This window comes from Pelobates fuscus, chromosome 4 (genome assembly GCF_036172605.1).
Source record: "Pelobates fuscus isolate aPelFus1 chromosome 4, aPelFus1.pri, whole genome shotgun sequence".
Taxonomy (NCBI): domain Eukaryota; kingdom Metazoa; phylum Chordata; class Amphibia; order Anura; family Pelobatidae; genus Pelobates; species Pelobates fuscus.
This window is the reverse complement of record NC_086320.1, coordinates 254,603,587-254,626,364: the sequence shown is the minus strand read 5'-3', so window position 1 is coordinate 254,626,364 and position 22,778 is coordinate 254,603,587. Positions and strand designations below refer to the sequence as shown.

Sequence of the window (22,778 nt, the reverse complement as noted above, 5' to 3'; positions counted from 1 at the left end):
GATTACTTGATAAATGCATCCAGACTAATTAAATTAAAGCAATACTAGTAATTATGCCATTTGTATTTTGCAGGAATTTTACTTCTGGCTTCTGGTGTTGTGGATTTGCTGCAGCATTATTTCCCAGAGTCATTTGATAGATTACCACGTGATTGTGGCTTGTTTGATGGCCCAAAGCCAACAGTCTTGGAGTCGTGCAGTGTTAGTGACCTGGCCATATTATTACGAGGCAACCAAAGGAAGACTCAGGCAATAGAGTTTGGAGCACATCAGGTATTTTACTTTGTTTTTCTTTATCACAGTTAGTGCTAGGAACATGAATGCTGTCAAATATACCTGTTATTGTTAGCAGTTTAATATAACATGTAAAATTACTGGTTAACTGTAGAACAACCCATTTGCTAATGTGAATTGGATAATGAATATACAGTAATGCGGTTTCTTGACTGATACAAGTTAAGATGCAGTAATTTACACATATTTAATTTTCAGAACACTAGAATACACTTGTTGCTTTCTGAAGTGGTGTGTTTCCAATGCAGTCCTTCAGAGCCTGTAATAGCCTAGGTATTATTGATCTCCCTGTTGCAAATAGAATTCGGTGATTCACTAATTCTTGAACAATTTTTGACTGTTTTTGAGAGTTGGTTTGAAAATGTTTTAAATAATAAAAATTAAAAAAGCAATATAGACACATTAGTGAACCAGCCTAGCGAGGTTGTGTGTGCATTATGGATTTGATTCAGAAGATTAAATTATTTCATAGCATTACCAGAGCCTTCTTTTGAATTGCCTAGGATTTTTGTTCAACTTTATTCATTCAAACACCACTACATACCTTACCTCTCAGCTTTTTCCTTAGGTCACTTGTTCACGGATTTATCTCGTCAAGGAGAAAAATAAAATAATGTTCCCAGTTATAGCTCCGTTCAAGACGGAACTTCATGCCATGGATGTCTGTGCCACGTGCTAGAGTGCTTACATCCATGACTGGTCAGAAACTAAGGCTGTTTGGATTTTCTCTTAGAAATTCCATGCAAGACCTTCGATACTTTATTAAAATATTGGTTTATTGTAAAAATTAAAACTTTCAACTGTTTGCAATGAGCAAATCAAACAAAAGCAATTTAAATATATCAACACTTCAAGTGGTTTACCCCATTGCAACTGAAGATGCAACTTATAATGACTTCTCCAGTCTCAAAATTATTCATTACCTTCATGGCAAGTCTCTTTAATAGTTAGTAAAGCACCCTTTTGCTATTATGACCTGCTGCAAACAAGATGCATAGCCAGACACCAGCTTCTGGCAGTGCTCCTGAGGAATCCCTTTGCTCATGAGCAGTTGTTCTAGCTAGTTCAGTAATATTCTTGTGTTTGCATACTGCAACCACCTTCTCAAATCCCACCAGATATTTTCTATGGGATTCAAGTCAGGTGACTGTGGTGGCTACTGTAGAATTTTCCAGAAGTTCTGCTACCAAACCTTGGTGGAATTTGAGGCATGCTTAGGATCATTGTCCTGTTGTAAGGCAAAATGATGCCCAAGCTTCAGCTCCATCTCAGACTGCACGACTTTTTTTCTCCTAGGATTTCCTGATACTTTAATGAATCCATCTTGCCTTCCACATGCTGTGGGTTTCCAGTGCCAGGGGATGCAAAGTAGCCCTAGAGCATCACCGAGCCACCACTACGCTTAACTGTAGACAGTGTTCTTTTCTGCATATCGTTCATTCTTCTTCCTCCAGACATACAGCTGATCAATTGGACCGAATAGTTCGTTTTGTTTCCTCGCTCCACAGAACAGAATCCCAAAACTTATGTGGCTTATTTATATGATTTTGTGCATATTGAAGATGACTTTTGTGCTTTTAAGTCGTGGTGTACGTCTTGGAGTTCTGGCATCGAAACCTTAAGTGTTTTGCAGTCTCACTAAAACTGCAGTTCCTGTCACCATCAAGTCTTGCTGCAGGTCTTTTGCAGGTACTCAAAAGATTTCACAACCTGCCATTGATAGCTTCCTTTTTCTGTCCCGTCTAGGTAGTGTAACCACTGTTCCTTCGACTTTGAACTCGCAAACTATGCTTCCAACGGTGTCTCTAAGAACATTTGTGCTGCTGTGACCAATTTTTTTTAGGGGGTTGAATCATTTTGAGACTGGGGAAGTCATTATAAATTGCATTTTCAGTTGAATTTGGGGAAACCACTTGAAGCATTAGTTGTGTTGAGTTTTTTCAACTGCTTTTGTTTGAATCTATTTGTTTACTGTCTTAGTAAAAGTGGTTTAAGTCGTAAATTGAATAAAACCATTGTCTATTAAAGTATTTGGGTGTCATGAACAACTTATTTCAGTCTTTTTCAATGTCAGAAAAAAACACTATTTGGTTTAAATAGCTACAAAAATCGCTCTGATACCATTTTCTTAATTGGGATCTACACTGTTGATAATATAATTTCTATTATAATATGTCTGGCACGACGGTTGCCTACTGACCTAGAGTCAGAGTGATAATTTTTATGATGTCTCATCCAGTTTATTTTTCTATGGGAGAGTCAAAAAATGTTCACACACCTTGTTCACATGATTTTAGGTTGTTAACCTAACCAACTATTTAACCATATCATTAAGTTTATAACGAGAACTTGGCCGGAGATACAACCAGGATCCTTTTGGAGATAAAGCTAGAAGAATTTTTTTTTATCACCAAGTTATAAAAAATACATTCCATTGAGACTAGGACAGAACCAAAAAGTAAACCTGTTTTAGGTATTTGCAAATGTCTCATTATCAAAAAAAATCCCCTTCTCTTGTAGGCTGCACAGTTTCAATTTGCAGTGCACTTGATCATGATGCAATATTTTCTCAGTGTGCTTAGCCAACACGGAACGTGAATGGCAGCTGAATTAAAATGTATTAAAATATCTTTTTTTTATTTTTTATTTGATATCCGCAAAGTAGCTCATCAGCAATATATATTATTTTAGGTTATTCTGGTAAAAAATGAACTTGCTAAGGAAAGGATCCCAGAGGAGTTGAGTTTGGCCCTCGTTCTTACCATTTATGAAGCCAAAGGCTTGGAGTTCGATGATGTTTTACTTTACAACTTCTTCACTGATTCAGAGGTATGTCAGTATCTCTCTGCAACTATTTCTGAGAGTTTGTGTTGGTACTTTGTGTTTTGTCTGACTGTATCATGAAAAGTTGGTTAAACCTAAATAAAAACAAGTGAAAAAAATTAAAGGAGCAATATAAGGTCTGCAATACAAATGTGTATTCCTGACCCTAGAGTGTTAAAAACACTATTCAGCTACCTGGTCCCCCTCGTCTAGAGGCAACATAGTTCTTATCCTGCCACCAGTGGTGATGTAAAGACAAAAAGGAATTGGGGGCCCACATGGAACATAGATATATACACAAAACAATGGGATACAGCTGTGTTTTAACCCCTTCACGACGGGTGACGGACAAGGTCCGTCATCCTGGGGATGCCCTTAACGACGGGTGACGGACCTCGTCCGTCACGCGGTAAAATTAACCCCAGATCGCCGCAATCGCGGCGATCGTGGGGTTAATGGTGCTCCGGTCTGCCTCTGCATTAGAGGCAGACCGGGAGCACCGGATAGGGCTGTCAGAGTACATGTGCCCGCTCTGACAGCATGCCAGAGCGGGCACATGTGCTCTCTATACTCACCTCCGCCTCCCTGCACTTCCGGGTTCAGTGTGAAGTGCAGGGAGACGGATCTTCAGTGATCCTGCCCCCTGGTGTTAAAAAAAAAAGTTAAATTAAAATCCCACCCCCCCTTTACCCATATTAATAAAAAATTAACCCCTTCCCTGCCAATTGATCACTGACTACAGTGATCAATTGGCAGGGATTACATTTTAATATGATCTGATTTTTTTTTTTTTAACCCCTGAGGGTTAATTCTTTTTTTTTTTAACCCTCAGGGGTTAAATTTATTTTATTAATTAATTTAAATATTTTAAAATTATAAATTTAGCTAGCTGGGGAGGGTGGAAGTTAGTGGGGAATTGGGGGATTTAGTGTTAGGCTAACTAGGGGTTAACGTTAAAAAAAGTTTTAAAATAAGCTTTAAAAAGTTAAAAAATTAAGTAAAAAAAAAGTTTTAATAACGTTTAAGTAAAAAATAAAAAAAAATAAACCCTTTACCCAGTCCAAATAAAAATTAACCCCTTGCCTGCCAGTCTATCACTGCCTACAGTGATCAAAATACAGATCACAGTATTATACTGTGATCTAATTTTTTTTTAACCCCTGACGATTAACTTTTATTTATTTTTTAACCCTCAGGGGTTAAATTAATTTAATTAACTAATTTAAATATTGTATAATTAAATATTTTGCTAGCTGGGGTGGGTGGGAGTTATGGGAAAATGGGGAATTTACTGTTAGTGCTGCTTACTGCTAGTTAGGGGTTAACGGTAAAAGAAAAAGCTTAGAAAAATGTTAAATCTGTAAAAAAAAGTTTTACGAAAGTTTAGGAAACTTTAAAAAAATGAATAAGCAAAACAAAAGTTTAAAAAATAGTTTTAAAAAGTAAAAAAAGTTTTAAAAAGTAAAAAAATACATTTAATAACGCTCATTACCACTACACCTGGTACAAGCTAGCGGAAAAATGATCCCACGCTAAGGTTCAAAATATGCCTTTTGAAATACCCTGGGATGTCTTCTTTAAGAAATGGTATGGCTTTATGGGGTATTTGGATTATATAGCCTGGTAAAATACTCTAAATTTTTACGCTGTGCCCATGTCCCATTTTAGAGTATTTTACCAGGCTATATAATCCAAATACTCCATAAAGCCATACCATTTCTTAAAGAAGACATCCCAGGGTATTTCAAAAGGCATATTTTGAAAATTAGTGTGGGATAATTTTTCCGCTAGCTTGTACCAGGTGTAGTGGTAATAAGCGTTTTTTTCTGCCTTTTTGACACACAAAGTGAGTTTGCACAGTATATTTTGCAAACATTTTGTGTACCACCACTCTATAATACTTTATATGTTGCTCAGCTATGTCGGCTGAGTACAAAAATACCCCCGTATGTACCTTTGCCAGGTATATGTGGACATCGGAGGGGCACATTTGGGACACAGCCATTCCATTTTTTTCAAACTTTAAATTTTTACGCTGTGCCCATGTCCCATTTTAAAGTTTGAAAAAAATGGAATGGCTGTGTCCCAAATGTGCCCCTCCGATGTCCACATATACCTGGCAAAGGTACATACGGGGGTATTTTTGTACTCAGCCGACATAGCTGAGCAACATATAAAGTATTATAGAGTGGTGGTACACAAAATGTTTGCAAAATATACTGTGCAAACTCACTTTGTGTGTCAAAAAGGCAGAAAAAAACGCTTATTACCACTACACCTGGTACAAGCTAGCGGAAAAATTATCCCACACTAATTTTCAAAATATGCCTTTTGAAATACCCTGGGATGTCTTCTTTAAGAAATGGTATGGCTTTATGGAGTATTTGGATTATATAGCCTGGTAAAATACTCTAAAATGGGACATGGGCACAGCGTAAAAATGTAAAGTTTGAAAAAAAATGGAATGGCTGTGTCCCAAATGTGCCCCTCCGATGTCCACATATACCTGGCAAAGGTACATACGGGGGTATTTTTGTACTCAGCCGACATAGCTGAGCAACATATAAAGTATTATAGAGTGGTGGTACACATAAGGTTTGCAAAATATACTGTGCAAACTCACTTTGTGTGTCAAAAAGGCAGAAAAAACGCTTATTACCACTACACCTGGTACAAGCTAGCGGAAAAATTATCCCACGCTAAGGTTCAAAATATGCCTTTTGAAATACCCTGGGGTGTCTACTTTAAGAAATGGTAGGCCTTTGTGGGGTAGTTTGAATTTAAAACTTACGAAGATGCTTGGAAATTGCACATAGGTCCAGCGTCAAAATTCAAAGTTCTGTAAAAACTGATATGGCTTGGTCTCCAATATGCCACTGTAGCTTCACAAAATAGTGCCAAAGACATTCATTGGGGATGTCTTTTTACTCAGAAGACTTAGCTGAGCATAATTTGAAGGTTTTGAACTTAGTGGCACATATGAAATATACAAAATGCCCAGCAAAAATGCAATCCGTATGTCAAAAAATGCACAAAATTATTTTTTACCACATACTTTGGCATATATTGGTGAATAAATGGGGGCATGCTAAGGCACAATATGCACCTTATGATATACCCTGGAGTGTCTACTTTTACAAATGGTAGGCCTTTGTGGTTTTTTTTTTTGAACAGTCAAACTGTTATAATACCCCAAATGGAAGCATAGGCTCATTAAATCCGTCTCTCAAAATTCTACTGTGAATACTGAAAAGGACAGGTCTCCTGTATGGCACTGTAGCTTCACGAAATAGTGCCATAGACATACAATGGGGGTGTCCTTTTACTCAGAAGACTTAGCTGAGCATAATTTGGGGGGTTTGAACTTAGTGGCACATATGAAATATACAAAATGCCCAGCAAAAATGCAATCCGTATGTAAAAAATGCACACAATTATTTTTTACCACATACTTTGGCATGTAATGGTAAAAAAATGGGGGCATGTTAAGGCACAATATGCACCTTATGAGATACCCTGGAGTGTCTACTTTTACAAATGGTAGGCCTTTGTGGGGGTTTTTGAACAGTCAAACTGTTATAATACCCCAAATGGAAGCATAGGCTCATTATATCCGTCTCTCAAAATTCTACTGTGAATACTGAAAAGGACAGGTCTCCTATATGGCACTGTAACTTCACAAAATAGTGCCAAAGACATACAATGGGGGTACCGTTGTACTCAGCAGAAGTAACTGAACACATAATAAAACTTTGTACAGGAATAGCACACAACAACTTTACAAAATACACATGAGAAGTTCTTTGTTATAAGTTTGTGTGCGAAAACCCCCCAAAAACACAATTTTACTCCAATATTTAGCAGAGGTTGGCGGTAAAATGGCTACGTAGAAAGTGTCAAAACAACCCTAGGTAAATAGCCTGTGATGTCTACTTTATATAAATATATACTTTTGTGTGGCAATTTTGTTTTATTTTATGGCTATTAGGCTTACAAGACAAACATACCAAATTCTAAAATCGCTCCATATTAAAATTTTATTTTACTCCTTGTGCTTTGTGACCTGTAAATACCAAAAAAAACTTAAAATCCCAGACACATTATATATTCTGTAAATCAGAACAAATAAATGAATTTATTTTTAATTACTTTCCTTAACCTGCACTAATTATGCACACATTATGATTGCAAAAACTGTAAAAGAAAACAATATTTTTCATTTTTTTTTGCATTTTTCTGTATTTTTTTTATAATAAGTAAGCATTTATATATTTATATGTTATATCAAATTAAAGCCCTTTATGTCCTTTAAAAAACAGTATATAATATGTGTCGGTGCAATAAATGAGAGAGATGCAAATTGCAGTTGAACGCAAACAGCAAGAAAATGCAAAAATTGCTTGTGTCATTAAGCGTAAGTCAAGCTTCTGAAGCTCTGTCCTTAAGGGGTTAAGCATTTAAAATTGGAAACAATTCTGATTTTAAAACACAGCTGTTTTGTATGTGGTTGTATTGAGGATCACTATCTGGGAAGTGATTTGTGGGAAGCTATCAGATAAGTACATAATATACTTCACTTTGGAATAAGTGATGAAGGTTAAAGGTTGTTTTTTTTATCTATGGTTACAACCGAAACATGCATTTTTCAGCAATGGTACTGCTGTAGTGACCAAAATTCATACAGATTAAAGAATAGCGCACACATAAAAATGCATTTTCAAATCTTAGGCTAGAAAAAATCGCCTTTTGGCAAACAATTCCAGTTCCACCATATGGCCATCCAGTGGTGATGTAGACAGTAATTAAGCAATCCATTGCTAACTACTGGTTCATTATAAAGTTTTTTTCTCCAATAAAACAACCTATAATACTATCTTTAGTATATGGGTATTCAAAGAAACAAAATGTTATGTATCTTGCATTTTATGATTTCTTTTATATGGTTTTTATTTATCCATAGCAATACATGTACATATATTGGAAATTAACTGAGAATGTAATTACATTTTCTTGTATCATGGCCTCTCCTCCCTTCAGGCAGGTCCAACATGGCCTGCTCCACCACACGAAATCTCTCTTCAATGCCATGTATGGCTCCTGAATATATATTCACATTTGTCCATATTGTGGCTTTTGTGAATTTTAGGAACTGTCAGTAAATACTTTTAAAACAACTTTTTTCTCTAATTAGGCTCCCAAGGAATGGAAAATAATTTCTTCTTTTAAACCAGCCTTGCATGAGATTGAGGATAAGCGAACTATTATTGAAGTTCCCTTGGATACCATGGCTGCAACTACAACTAGACCACTGCCAATGAATCCTGACCTGCACAAGGTACTATTTTAAACCTTAAAAATATCTTTTGGCTGTTATATTTAACTAATTACTTGCCTTGGGCTGTAGACACAGAGTTCTGGGTTTGCTGTTGTAACAGGGTATCTGGGAAACAAACCTGGAAAGTCTGGGGAACTGCTGAGCAGATAGGAACTAGACACAACCTGCTAAAACTGTAATCAGAGGTAGCTCGGACCACAGTGCTATTAGGCCAGTTAAAGCACTGGTGGATGTGCTATCTGGGGATACCTCGTGTGGGTTTTCTTTGATGTTTATACCAATGTTTTTTATGGATATTCTGTAAATGGGGTCTGTGTATAAATATGCAAGGGGTTTGTCTATAAGTAAATTTGAACCAATTGGTGTCTTTGTCTTTACCCTTTGTCAAGTCTCAGCTGATATTTGAATGAGCTGCTTTAATCACTGATGGTATCCTACTGGGAGAGAAGGGATATTAATGGATATAGTACGCTAGATACGAGATTATGTGTATGTTTTTATGTCTGCATAGGTGTGCATTTTTATTTCTCTCCTCGTGATGCATATAATACATACAGTGTGATACATAATGTATGTATTGTATGATACATACAGTGATAACATTACCTTGTATAAAGCAATTTATATATATATATATATGTGAATTAGTTGCGTTAGAAGAAAATGGCTGTGAATTTTATTTCAAATTACTTATGAGCATTGTAATCTGAGCATCTCTTTATACAAATGCAGCTTTAAAGAGAATTTGACATAGGTTAGAATGCATGTAATGTGCATAAGCGCTCTTAAAAAAAAAAAAACAACTAAAAAAAACATATATGTATGATGCATATAGTTATGACCTTGCTATTATATGTAAATGAGCATTAATGCATTATTGGTTTTTGCACAGGAAGAACAACATTGGTATCCTATTGTTAACTCTTCAGCTGCTGTTAAACTAAAATTCACATAAAGCCTAAACAGTGCTGTAATTCCTCCCATTCACTTCTTCTCCTAAGAAGCTTCTTCCGCCCTGATTTTTAAATTCCACACCTTCTTTTATTCCTACTTCTTTTATATACAAATGTTTGTACCAGACCTGAATTCCCATAATGTTTGACCTTAGTTAGATTGTCTAATTACGTTTAAATTAAAAGGTATGGAACCACATGCACAATCGCACACCACCATTGTCTTCACATATTATCTGTGCCCCAGCGATTCCAAAGAGATGGCTAAAGCTTGGCTTCTTTTACGTACCTCGTTACTGTATTGACGAAAAGGCTCCTACGATCTTTGTTTTGCTCCCATGTTGTGTTTGCTGTATGCAGAGCAGAATACATGTTTATTAGCTTTACTTGATATGGACAGGCTATGATTCTAAAAGCATAGAAATAAATTACTACAACTTTGAAAAATGTTACTATTTTGTATCTTAGTGTTTTGAGCACTATTTTAATACCTTCAAATCTATTTTCCATTGACTAATATTGAGCCAGCTATCTTGCCAAAATGTACTTCATATATTCCTATATAACGCAACATTAGACTATTTATTTACTTTTAATGCTGCACGTTTTCCATTTTAAATATTTTATATTTTAGATTCTAAACGGAGAACTAAAACAACTGTACACTGCTATCACTAGGGCCAGGGTGAACCTATGGATATTTGATGAGAACCAGGAAAAACGAGCCCCAGCTTTTGGCTATTTTATGGAAAAAAAAATTGTCAAAGTAGTGAAGGCAGATGAAAATACAGGTAAAGAGTGATACCATTTACCAGCTTGACATACTTGTACAGAGTGCAGCAGAACCAATTAAGCTGTTTTGAGGGGTCAATGCTCGGGCTGTGGTGGGGGGAGGCAGGTGCACCTGGTCTCATTGTGTTCGGTCTGTCAACCCATTTCAATAGCCAATATTGTTTGGACTAGAGTACATCGAGGTTTTGCCGTGCTGGCGTATTTAAAAAACAACCAGTCTGTGATCGCGACGCAAAGAGCTTTTCGGCGACGGGTCAACATTCCGCGCAACAACGCCATTCCTAATGCGTACACAATTCGGTTAGGCGGTTGGAGGAAACTGGTACCACGCTTAGAGAAGGTACACATGGCGGGGGGCAGAGCCAACCGCCGAACGGATCAGACGCGTCTAGTCTGAACTCCAGCGCCTGGACTAAATTTTCAGAGCCAACTCTGTACCACCAGCACCCACTAACCCATAAAGGTGCCCAAACTACCCACAAGCTACAGGTGAACACGAAGGTATCAGCATCGACCCAGCATGGTAGCGGAGTAACCAGATCGAGGTTTGAGGCCTACCGGGCTTGAGCTGGGAAGAGACGACTGCTCTCCCAGGTCTCCAAACGGCGTTTAGCTGCCCTCCCCCCCTTGGACCGGCGAGGGTTATCCCGGTCCACATGGGCGACCACGATCAGAGTCTGCCAGGCCCAAACATCGGGCATCAACCAAGCCGTGAAGTGTGGACCAAAAGCCTCACCCCAAGATGGTGGAGCATCCATGGCCACGTGTGAGGGCAAAGACAGAGCCGACACGCAAAAAAAGCCAGTCTACCACACAGCACCATCTTGCTAATCGTGACGGCCCCCACGACGGTCTAGCTGACCCCCCAGGGCAGAAAAAACTACCAGCAGCAAATAACAAGCAGAGAGAAGACGGACGGGAAACAATTAAGTCCCCCCCATGGCACTCAAGACGACTCACGCACACAGCCTCACTGTATTAAACCCCAAGCATCGCCCACCGGCGCTGAGGATTCAACGCCACAACCGGCAACACTCCAACGGATCCCACGGCAGCTTCCGACCAGGGAAGAATGCTGCCTCCTACGGGAAAATCTGAGTTCGTGGAACACTGATGCAGGTCTCCATGACGGCTCGGGGCTATGGGGAGGACTTACTGGTACTGCCTCTAGATCTTTTGCTACCCCAAGCCTACCACCTAACCAGGGTATCCGCTAGCTTGAGACTCTACACCTACACCTGTGGTGCTGCCTAACACCCGCACCCACAGGGATACCAGCTAGCACATATGGCTACACACGCAAAAACCTACACGACCACCCCCCATTAAGCTATAAACAGACATAAAGCAAGCCACAACACTCACCTGGCACTAACATAACTAGGCCCCCCCACACCTGCTACACCTGCTAACAGACCCGCCAAGGGGAGCAATAAGCTTGAGCCCCCGCTCAGTGCCCGTGGCAACCCAAGCCTGCAGCCCAACAAAACACTATCGCATATACAGCCTGCAAAGATTATGCCCCACAAGGTACATGCAAAGGTGCAACCACACTATGTCAAATGGGAAATACTTCAGGCAGACACGCAGTAACTACACAGGCAACTATAAATGTGACCTATCTAGTATGTAACTCAGTAATTCAAGCAGTTCATCCATGTTTTATCGGTTACATCTGTTATATATGTATTACTTGACCAACTCATGCTATGACTATACAATTTCAAATGTGTTACTCATAATATAAAATAGTGCATGTTAAATCTATTACCCTGTATGTTAAGTGAGCTAAAAAGCCAGAGGATTGCCGTCGGGGTACCTCAGGCACATAGGTATTCACCTTATGCACTGCAAAAATATAAAAAGAAAAAAGGTACACATGGCCGATGCAGGTCCATAAGAACACCGTAACATTTGCAGCTGGTGAGAGCAGCAATTGAGCAGTCGCTAGGATGATGTTGCTTTGGGAATGTCAGACCGCAGTCTAAGGAGTATTCTTCATTTAGATTTCCAGTTTCATCCCTACAAGATAATGTTGGCTCAAGAATTGAGTGTAGCAGATTACGCCAACCGCAGAAATCTGTGAGCAAATGCTTGTACAGATCCCTCCAGGAGCAGCTTTCTTCAGTAGCGACGAGGCACATTTTCATCTCAGTGGAGTTGTGAATAAGCAAAATTTCCTCTACTGGGCTCAAATTAACCCCCGAATGATTAATGAAAGACCGCTACATTCCCCTAAACTAACAGTGTGGTGTGCTGTAATACAATTAGAAGTTATATGCCCGTACTTTTTTGAGAATGAAGGCGTGACCGTGAATTCTGAATGTTCTGTATCAATGTTGGAAAATTTTCTGCAGCCCAGAATGGAAGAGATTGTTGAAGAGGAATTGGGGAAGTTCTGGTTCCAACAGGATGGAACTACAGCCAACACAGCCCTAAATGTATTCAATCTTTTGAAATAAATGTTTCACGGACGTCTGGTCTTTCTGAGGGGTGATGTGGGGTGGCCGGTGCGGTCACCAGATTTGAGCATTTGCAATTTTTTTTCTTTGGGGATATCTGAAGGAAAAAGTGTTCACATATCACCCTTACACCCTACCAGAGCAAAGCGAGCAGATTATTGAAGTTAACGCTATACCACGCAATATGTGTTAACGAGATCTTCTCCAACAGTGTATTGCTGTTAATGGCCGCCTTCTCTAGGACATTTTTTTTAAATGTAATGAATATAAAATGATATTTACTGCTGAATTTGAAAATAAAAACTGCTTACTCTATATACCTCAGTTAATCTTTTTATAACCCCTAAAAACAGCTTAATCGGTTCTTCTGCACCCTGCAGTACCAAATACGCCATTTGACTTACAAGGTGTTAATTGCGTAGGTACATCTCATCTACAAAAGCTGTATGTGCAATGTTTTCAGCACCGGAAAAAAATACTTTCAAAGTTATTTTGTGTGTGTGTGTATGTATTAATCTTATATGATCAATAATAATCTTGTTAGGACATGTAACTGTGTCTTACAAAGCATGGACATTAAATTACGTTATGGCATTTTGAACGTTTTGGTGTGAGCAAGGTTAACCAGGGTTAATGCTCTTTCAGGGTTAGGGATAGTGTTGGGTTTACATTAGAGGTAAAGTTAGGGTAGGTATCCAATTATATATAGTGTAAGCATAGGGCTAGGGTTGGTATAGAGTTATAGGGAGTTGGTATTGGGTGAGCATTAACTAGCAAAAAAACTATTTAGATCCCAGACATATGAGAAATTTGATAATCAGGACTGATACATTAATCTATTTTGAGTTTTTACTTTACACTGGGTGTGGTGGAACAAACACATTGAAAATTCTAGGTTTTGTTCTGGTTCAGAACAATTGTCTCTGTCCTTAAGGGGTTAATCTGTCCTTTGCTGATTTTTTTTTTTTTGTACCAGTGATGGATTGTTTGCATTGGGTGTGCATAATATATTTAGAATTTTTTAAGATGTCTCCTTAAAAATGGTAATTCCACTTTGCTTAATGCATAACTAAACAAGGAACTTGTCTCTCAAACTCTCACTAGACCTTGATGACAAAATGTTCGTGAGAACCTCTAGCAAAGAGGAATGGATTTCAAGAGGAGATTATTATGCTAAGCACAAGTTTTGGAAGGTAAACAATGTTTATTCAGTTGAACAATTGCTAATGTAGTCACAGCATACTCAAGATTAATTTGAAAGTGGTTGATTACTGACAGCACCTTCCGCTGGACTTAACTTATCCTTATTCTGGTCATCGGTCCATGTTAGAGTTCACTGCTGAAATCAACGCTAGAGTTAAAGGATTGATGCTCCAAATATCTCTTCAGTAAACAAATTCCCTATTTCCCCTTTCCAAGTTGCAGATATTATAAACTGTTAATTTTTACTTCATGATCCTCTAACTATTCTAAAATTGTACAAAAGTTTTTCGGACAGTTCATCCGAATCAAATGCCTTTTAATCTACATGCGATTGTCTGGGATTTACCTTTCCTCGGGTAAATCCTGGATTATTGATTCATATGAATGTTCATTGAAAGGCATGCGAGGACTAACTGTCCAAAACAAACTTTTGCAATGTCCTCTTCACTCACTTTTTCTGTATGTCAAACCTGTTTTGTCAGAATTGATTGTCTTGTTTTACCTATTGTATAGTGCTCCAGAATATTTTGGTGCCATATAAATAATTGTATTTGTAGTAGACCTATTTTCTGGCACATTTCTCTTCCTAATCTGAGCACTCTATTCTTGGCAGTATCTAGGCATTTTGATGCAACATTCACTTATTTATTGCTGCAGATGTAATCAGGGTGCTTAAATACTTTCCTACCCTTTTCCTAGTAAGCTTCGAGCTTCAGTAAAAGATTTTTTGGTTGTATTCTAAAAAATCCTCACTGTTCAATGGAGGCTTTGATCCAAAACATGTAAATGTTGCAGCTATTCTATTAGTTCAGGTAGAGTATCTGATAATATATTTGTTGTATTTTTTTTTTTTAAAATTCTTTATTTTGGGTGTGCACAGAATAAACAGGTAGCCGGTATGCGCCACAACAGCGACATCCAGTAAAGTAGGTAAACATTGATAGTACAGGTCATGGCTTACGTTATACAGGCACAGTTTTATAATTTTTATAGGATTACAATAGTTTAGATTTACGTTTAGCTTTCAGTGTGTTAACATAATGCACATGCCATGTAGAAATAGGTAGAGGAGGGACAAAGGATGAGAAACATGGCTCGTGCAGAGAACGTACATACAATAGTATTCAAACAGTTGACTTTTTATTGAAAAATCTTGCTTGTTCGCCTATGCAGTAAGGGAATGGGAATTCACACATTTCTTTTACATTTTACTAGCCTAGGCCACTATATTGTAAGAGTAAAAGCAAACAAAACAAGTGGGAACTCCCAATGGACAACAGCTGTAGGCTAGGCACCCCGTGACCTGTATTGCTGCATTCTCTTACAGTAAACTAGGCAATGCTTATGATCGATCAGGATCCCATTAACGAGAAAGGTGGTTGCCATCTGATGAGGTCTGGCCGCTATTCAAGACATTAACTGGGTAATTAGACAATGCAACTCTATAAGATGTAAAATACTAAATACTTTAACATTATTTTAGCTCATCGTAAACCTACAGACAGTTCAGTAGTATAGTGTAGTGGGTTGTAGGCAATGTAATCACCAGCCCTCTAGTTTTACTCAATTTAGATGTAAGTAGTGTATAAGGTTAATGACAGTAGCATTCCATTTTACAATCAATTAACGTTTTATGTCAACCCAGAACTAAACAAGAGGAGGAGAGCTGCGTGTAACGTCTATTAATTCAAACAATCTCCTGCACTAATATAAAGTGAGACACAACGTTGAATCCAATTGGTTAAATGAATAATTATAGCTCGTGGAGCCTAACTGCTAAGTAGCATGTTATTAGGAGTACATCAAAGTAAGGAAAATTAAGATGAATAAAAATAGAAAAGTAACATAAAAGTATGGCTCTCGCTTAACACTGGGCTAGGCTATGCTTAATTGGACTTAGTATGCAATTTACGGGCTACGGATATTACCCCCCTGTGATCCCCGGTGCGAGCAGTCCAGAAAACCGAGTCAGGCAAAGTATATAGATGCCAGCCGGCATTCATGGGAGTTCGATTAGGGCATATGTAGCTGGGCGACCAAGGGCAGTTTGCCCGACGTTGAGTCCAGGTCGCGTTGGGGTCAGCCGATGCCTTGTTGCGGCCGGATGGATGCCCCCCAGGTCGGCAGTTGCTGCTCAAGTATTCTCCTCGGTACTAGGAAGCGTAGAGCTCCGGAGCCATGTGGGGGGGTGTTGAGTGCCTCCCAATCCGTGCGTCGGGCAGGGTTTACCTGTCCTGGGTTGGGTATCTGGGGTATCTGCCAGGCGCTTTGTTGGTGCAGGGTTGAGAGAGTCACTGAGTCGGAGGTTGGTCGGGAGCCCCGGCGGTTCCTCTTCTGAAGCTTGAGGTCATGAGTGCCGCTATGCGAGGGTCCCGACGCCGGTTCCCGTCCTGATGAGTGTCGGCTTTGTCTCCGTCGCGGGCTCGCTCGAGAAGTGCAGGGTGGGGTTCCCCGCAGTTGGCGTCGGGTAGCCGGGCGGATCCACGCCATCACCTCCTTCAGCGCTAGCTTGTAGCTCCCTCGTCGGGCTTTATGCATCGCCCAGAGGTAGGTGCTTATCCGTTCAACAAACTCCCAAATGTGTTTGGGTGGCTGAGTAGACAGTCGCGTGGACCTGGGCCGCGGCTGAGCCGCCATTTTGGTTAGGCCCTGGCCGCTAATTCGGGTATAGCCGTCGGTTTTAGCTCGATCATGCCTGTCGGTGCAGGAGCTCTTAGGATGTGCGGCCAGCCATCTTGGCTGTCAGGCCCCGCCCCCCCTTGTTGTATTTTTTTAATACAATAGATTCTTGACTTTTTTTTTCTTTTTTTTATGTTTTGAAAAAAAAATATTTTAAACGTTTATCCAAAAGTATTAAATTAAGGCCTTAGTATGTTTAAATAACCATGTTTATTCATTTCCATGCCTCACACACAATAAGGGCCTGCCCTCTGGAATGGAGCTAGCACAAAGTACCATAAGAATCCCTAAACATGCATATTTAGGTAATTTAGAAATCTTTTGTTACTTTCAGGTTGCTGCTAAATGTTTCCAAAAGGGAGGCGCCAAGGATAAAGAAAAACTTGCCTTTACGCATGATGCCGTCTTAAATTTACAGTCAAAAAAACCTAAGTAAGGATATGTTCCTGATTTGATAACGCATTATAATACACTGTTTTTTTTCTCACTCGAATAGACACATATATTATTTTTCCATCTTCAGGGACAAAATGGAATACATAAGGCTTGCCAAAACATATTTAGAATGTGGAGAATATAAACTGGCTCTCAAGTGCCTTACATGGGCCAAAGAATATCATCTCTGTGCAGACCTCTGCAAAAAATTGGGAAAGGTACAGAAAATAACACATTTTTTGTTTTTCCATACTTGACACTTGTGAAAATAATGAACTCTTCAGCTGGAGTTTTGTTGTGAAGCATGTATGAATCATTACAGGAAGTAAAAACATCTTTCTAATTTGGACTGATTTGTGTGGGGGTGATCACCTTGGTGATGTTATTTTTGTACTAGCAATGCCTGTTGCTGATAGCACAGAACGTTTTGGTAGGTCAATATTTATGAATGTCCTGTTGAACTGATGATTTAGATTACTGGTACCCTCCGCTCCCCTAAAGTTACTCACCTTTAATACAGTGGTGGTACCACAGCTCCACTCTGTCTCTTATGCCTCGTTTCCACTGAGCGGATCGGTTCGGGTCGGTACAGTTTGAAAAGTTTAGAATGGACCAGCCCATTCTGGTGAGCGTTTCCACTGCAAGTCAGACCTTTCAGGGCCATGCAGGGTTTAGAAAAAATGCTCTTCCTGTCCACCAATCAATGGATTGTATAGTAGCTCCACCCTAACCGAACCGTTCCATTTCCTATGGCCTTACATCTGAAGCAGGACCCTGAATGGATCGGTACGGTTCGCTTGTATGGACCACTTTCATAATGGAAACACCCAAAATAGCGAACCGAACCGAACCGAACTGAACCGATCCGCTCAGTGGAAACGAGGCATTAGAGATCATTACCAGTGGTGATACATTTCTTTAGGGCAATCCACTGATTCTCATAGAGAACCTCTGAGACATAGTGTACATGTGCAGCAATCACCTTGCTACACTTGCAGAGCTTCTCATAGACAAGCATTGGAACCCTGTGAAGCACTTAAAGGGACACTCCAGGCACCCAGACCACTTCTGCCCATTGGAGTGGTCTGGGTGCCAACTCCCACTACTCTTAACCCTGCAAGTGTAATTATTGCAGTTTTTTTTATAAACTGCAATAATTACCTTGCAGGGTTAACTCCACCTCTAGTGGCTGTCTAGTAGACAGCCACTAGAGGGCACTTCCTGACTCATAGCAAAGATTTTCTTTGCTATAGCGTCGCTGGACGTCCTCACGCTGTGTGAGGACCTCCAGCGTCGCTCAATTCCCCATAGGAAAGCATTGAAAATCTTTTTCAATGCTTTCCTATGGGGAGCGCTAATGCGCATGCGTGGCATTGCCGCGCATAAGGTCTCCTCGGCCGGTGGGCGGGATCAGTCTCGCCCACCGGCCGACGGAGTCAGAAGGAGGAGCGGCGCGGAGGAGGAAGCAGCAACGAGGGACATCGTTGCTGCCTCAGGTAAGTAACTGAAGGGGTTTTCACCCCTTCAGCAACTGGGGATTGGGGGGTGGGAGGGAAAGGGAACCTGCAGTGCCAGGAAAACGGATTGTTAGAATTGTTTTTACATCAATCTACACTTAATATACCATAATGGCAAAACAAAAAACAGATTTGTGACACCATTGGAAATATATTAAATGGAAATAAGATGAAAAATAACATTGCCATAAGTATTTAAACCCTAGCCCAGTACTTAGTTTAAGTACCTTTGGCAGCGATTACACCCTCAAGTCTTTGGGGCTATGATGGGTCAAGCTTTGCACACCTGGGATTTGGTAGTTTCTACCATTCATCTCTGCTCACGTGCCACAATCTGCCATTTTCAGATCTCTCCATAGATGTTTGACCGGGTTCAAGTTCAGGCTCTATCTGGGCCACTCAATGACATTCACAAAGTTGTCCCTAAACAATTCTTGCATTGTCGTGGCTCTGTGCTTGGGGGTAATTTTCATGTTGGAAGGTGAACCTTTGGCCCTACCTCGATGCTTCATCTTTGGGATGGTATTGCACAGGTGATTGGCAGTGCCTGGTTTCATTTACTTTGAATTTAGACCTTTGTTTCATCAGACCATGAAATCCTGTTTCTTACATGGATGTTTAACTTATAGTGGGAAAAATACTTTACCTTGAGCTCACTTATGCTATACAAAACGTTTGGACGTTAGCTAATGGAGCAAGATACTGACTATGATCAGATGAATTAGTGTAGTTCACGGGCTTAGTAAGTCATCAGTAAAGGTGGCATAATGCTAGCAAAAAAGGAAACTAAAACAGTGGGAAAAGGAAAAAACCTAAGCGTCAAAAACAAACTGTGTGCACAGGCAGAACCCCCAGAGTCTATCTGATTCCCCGTCAAAGGATGCTGATGACCCCCTGGGATTTAGCTCTAGTAGAAGCCTGCCGCCTCCTTGTCACTAAAGACACAGTCATCTTGTTCTCCTGTCAAAATGTGCCAAATGTTTCGAGTTGTCCTGTAGCTAGTGTTACGCATATTTATTTAAAGCCACAAACTAATTTGTGTTGAGCAAGAATGTCAAAAATACAGACATAGATGGTCAAATGCCCTCAGGATGTCCAGTTTGGTGCACTCACGTCAGCTATTTTTGGACCCACAGATAAGTGCTTGTAAGCCTTTAGTTAGCTGGCCCTGTGAGAAGGAGATTCAGATTCAGTCAGTAAGGCCAGGATCACCCTCACCGGCCTAAAGGCGGAGGAACAAAGCCCAGATGTCTCTAAAGCTTTCCCGTCCCTAGCCGCTCAGTAGGCCTCAAAGAAACCTGCCACAGGCAGTATCCGATTAAGGGACAAATGATCAAACCTTGATATGTCAGCCTGGTTAGCTGCTGATGCAGAACTATAAACTGTGAGAAAGTCTTTGAAGAATTTGCTTTTAAGGCTTAATTACACAAATTCTGTGAGGAGCTCTGCTACCATGTGGCTCTCTTCTTCAGCAGCCAGGTCCGCCTCCAAACATTTTTTTTGTTGATTTCCCCAGGTCTGTGCCTCAGCGCAATCCTGTCTTTGAGCAATGCAGACATGGCTTGATTTTTGCTCTGATATAGATTTACAGCTGTGAGACCTTATATAGTCACATGTGTGACTTTCTAATCAATGTCCAATCAATTGAATTTTCCACGGGTGGACTCTAGTGAAAGTGTAGAAACATCTCAATGGATAGAAACATAGAATGTGACGGCAGATAAGAACCATTTGACCCATCTAGTCTGCCCATCCTGGTAAAAATATTTTATAAATAAATTATGCAGAAAATTGGGATGCATTTGAGCTAAATGCTTTATATTCAAGTGTCATAAATATGTTCAAGTGTCATAAATATATGTACCTATGTAAATATACTTAAATTTTTTTGATTTTTTTTTAGTTTGTATGAATTTGCTACATTTTTAAAAATCTTTTTGCTTTGTCTTTGTAGGGTATTGAATGTAGATTGATGTAAAAAAACAAAATAATTTTGAACGATTTTAGCATAAGACTGCATCATAAACAATGTGAATGTGTACACAGAACTTTTTTTTTTTAATGAAGTATTCTTTATTTGATTTGATTTTTTTGCACAGAACAAGGAAGCTGGGTCTTTCTTTAAAAAAATAATGGACCACGAGGCTGCTGCTCAGTGCTTTGAACAGTGCGGAGAATTTGAACTGGCTTTGAATTTATATCTGGAATTAAAAAAGTATGAAGAAGCTGCTGCAGTTGTAGAAAGGTGAATAAGGAAGAAAAAAAAAATTAAAAAAAAATCGGAATTCTCTTCAAAGACACTGTCAATTTCAGAATTTTACGAACTATGTTTACTTATCCTCTATATTTAGCATATATTTGAGATATCTGAAACATATTAAATTTAGGAATCCTCTTTGCTGTATCCACTACCACTACTTTCTGGAACTGGGCACCTCTATCTTGGCTACCTGTTAATCATCTTTGTAAATATTCCCCTTTTCTTCTATTGAACATAGTAAGTGGAAGAGGAGAAACCTAAACAATGCATAGCATTATATGAGACTTAGAGAAAAGAAAGGAAACTAAATGAGGATATATGAAGCCTGTGCATACTGGCTAGGTGGGGGGTAACCCCTGTGGTAATCAATGAACAAACAGAAGAACAGAAAATGAGGATGCAACGTCTGGTGGAAAAAGTGGAATCCTAAAGAAATAAAGTTAAACCTATGATAAGACTTAGCTTTTAATGGATACAATTACAAAGTCCCACAAGGACTGAAACAAGAACTGACCACAAAACATAACACATAGTACTATAGACAAAAAATAACGAAAATACAAAACAACTATTAAAAACAGCTGGGGCTGTTCCACTAGTGGCAATGGTATGATAAGTGTCCAGATGAATATTTATTGAAATGTACCTCTAAATGATATACTTCGGTCAATAACCTGTAATGGTAGTCATATGGAACCACGTTACCAATAGGCTTTTAAATTGTTTGTTAGACATGCACAAAGTTAGATTTAAAGTTGTTTAAGGTACACCATAGTCCTAAAAATACTTTGGCACATGCCCTGCAAGTGTAATCAAGATCACATTACCACCAGCTCAGTTATCCTAAACAACCTCAATACACTGTATTCATCATTATTTGGTAAATTAATATGTGTTTTGTATAGAATATTGTGACTTCGTGGGCACCCCTTACCCCTAAAATAAGTCCCTTGCCAGAAAAACAATGTTAATCACCTCAACCTCCCCTCAGTTAAAATAATGGCTAAATCCTTGATAGCATTATCGTTAGTGGAACAGGAAAATATGCCATGCCGAAGTGTTTAGGATATTCAATCTCAAGTGCCAGATAGCAGTATTATTAAAGGTTCTAGTGGAAACAGTGAAGCTCCTAACCCCTAACAAGGGATTAAAATTGTTTTTCTGGCAAGGGACCTTTTTAGGGGTATGGGGTGCCCACGAAGGCACAATAGGGATAGATACTGTCTTAATATATTCTCTCCCCTCCATCTCCCTTCCCTTTGTCCCTAGGTGCTTCTTAAGCACAGATAGTTGAGCTATTCAACCTTTACATTTCCTATTTTTCCACCTCTTATTTCTCATACCTCATACAGCACAAGATATTAGAGCTGTCTCCTTTAAAATCAGTAACAAATTTAGCTAAATTCCCTACTGTGAATGTTACCTATTTAATTGTTTCATCCACATGTAGCCATCTGTACAACATATATTATTTCACTAACTACCGCAGAGTGAACCTACCAGTAATTCTATACAAAAACTTATATTAATTTACCTAATAATGATGTTTACAGTGTATTGAGATTGTTTAGGATAACTGAGCTGGTGGTAATGTGATCTTGATCAAACTTACAGGGCTTGTGCAAAAGTATTTTTAGGACTATGGTGTACCTTAACCCCTTAAGGACACATGACATGTGTGACATGTCATGATTCCCTTTTATTCCAGAAGTTTGGTCCTTAAGGGGTTAAACAACTTTAAATCTAACTCTGTGCATGTCTATTAAACAATAATTTAAAAGACTATTGGTAATGTGGTTCCCTATGACTACCATTACAGGTTATTGACCAAAGTATATAATTTAGAGGTACATTTCAATAAATATTCATCTGGACACTTATCATACCATTGCCACTAGTGGAACAGCCCCAGCTGTTTTTAATAGTTTTGTATTTTCGTTGTTTTTTTGTCTATAGTACTATGTGTTATGTTTTGTGGTCAGTTCTTGTTTCAGTCCTTGTGGGGCTTTTTGGTTTTGTCCATTA

At 39.2% G+C, this 22,778-nt stretch overlaps 1 protein-coding gene across 1 annotated transcript in view; it reads left to right on the top strand.

Annotated features, from left to right (window-relative positions):
* TRANK1 (tetratricopeptide repeat and ankyrin repeat containing 1) overlaps positions 1-22,778 on the top strand; it is a 151,287-nt gene that overhangs the window by 56,752 nt on the left and 71,757 nt on the right. Inside the window, exons 10-17 of the mRNA XM_063452044.1 lie at positions 74-273; positions 2,986-3,123; positions 8,309-8,452; positions 10,040-10,196; positions 13,764-13,852; positions 16,876-16,973; positions 17,065-17,194; positions 20,593-20,738. Coding sequence (XP_063308114.1) covers positions 74-273; positions 2,986-3,123; positions 8,309-8,452; positions 10,040-10,196; positions 13,764-13,852; positions 16,876-16,973; positions 17,065-17,194; positions 20,593-20,738 — 1,102 coding nt within the window. The remainder of the gene's footprint in view (positions 1-73; positions 274-2,985; positions 3,124-8,308; positions 8,453-10,039; positions 10,197-13,763; positions 13,853-16,875; positions 16,974-17,064; positions 17,195-20,592; positions 20,739-22,778) is intronic.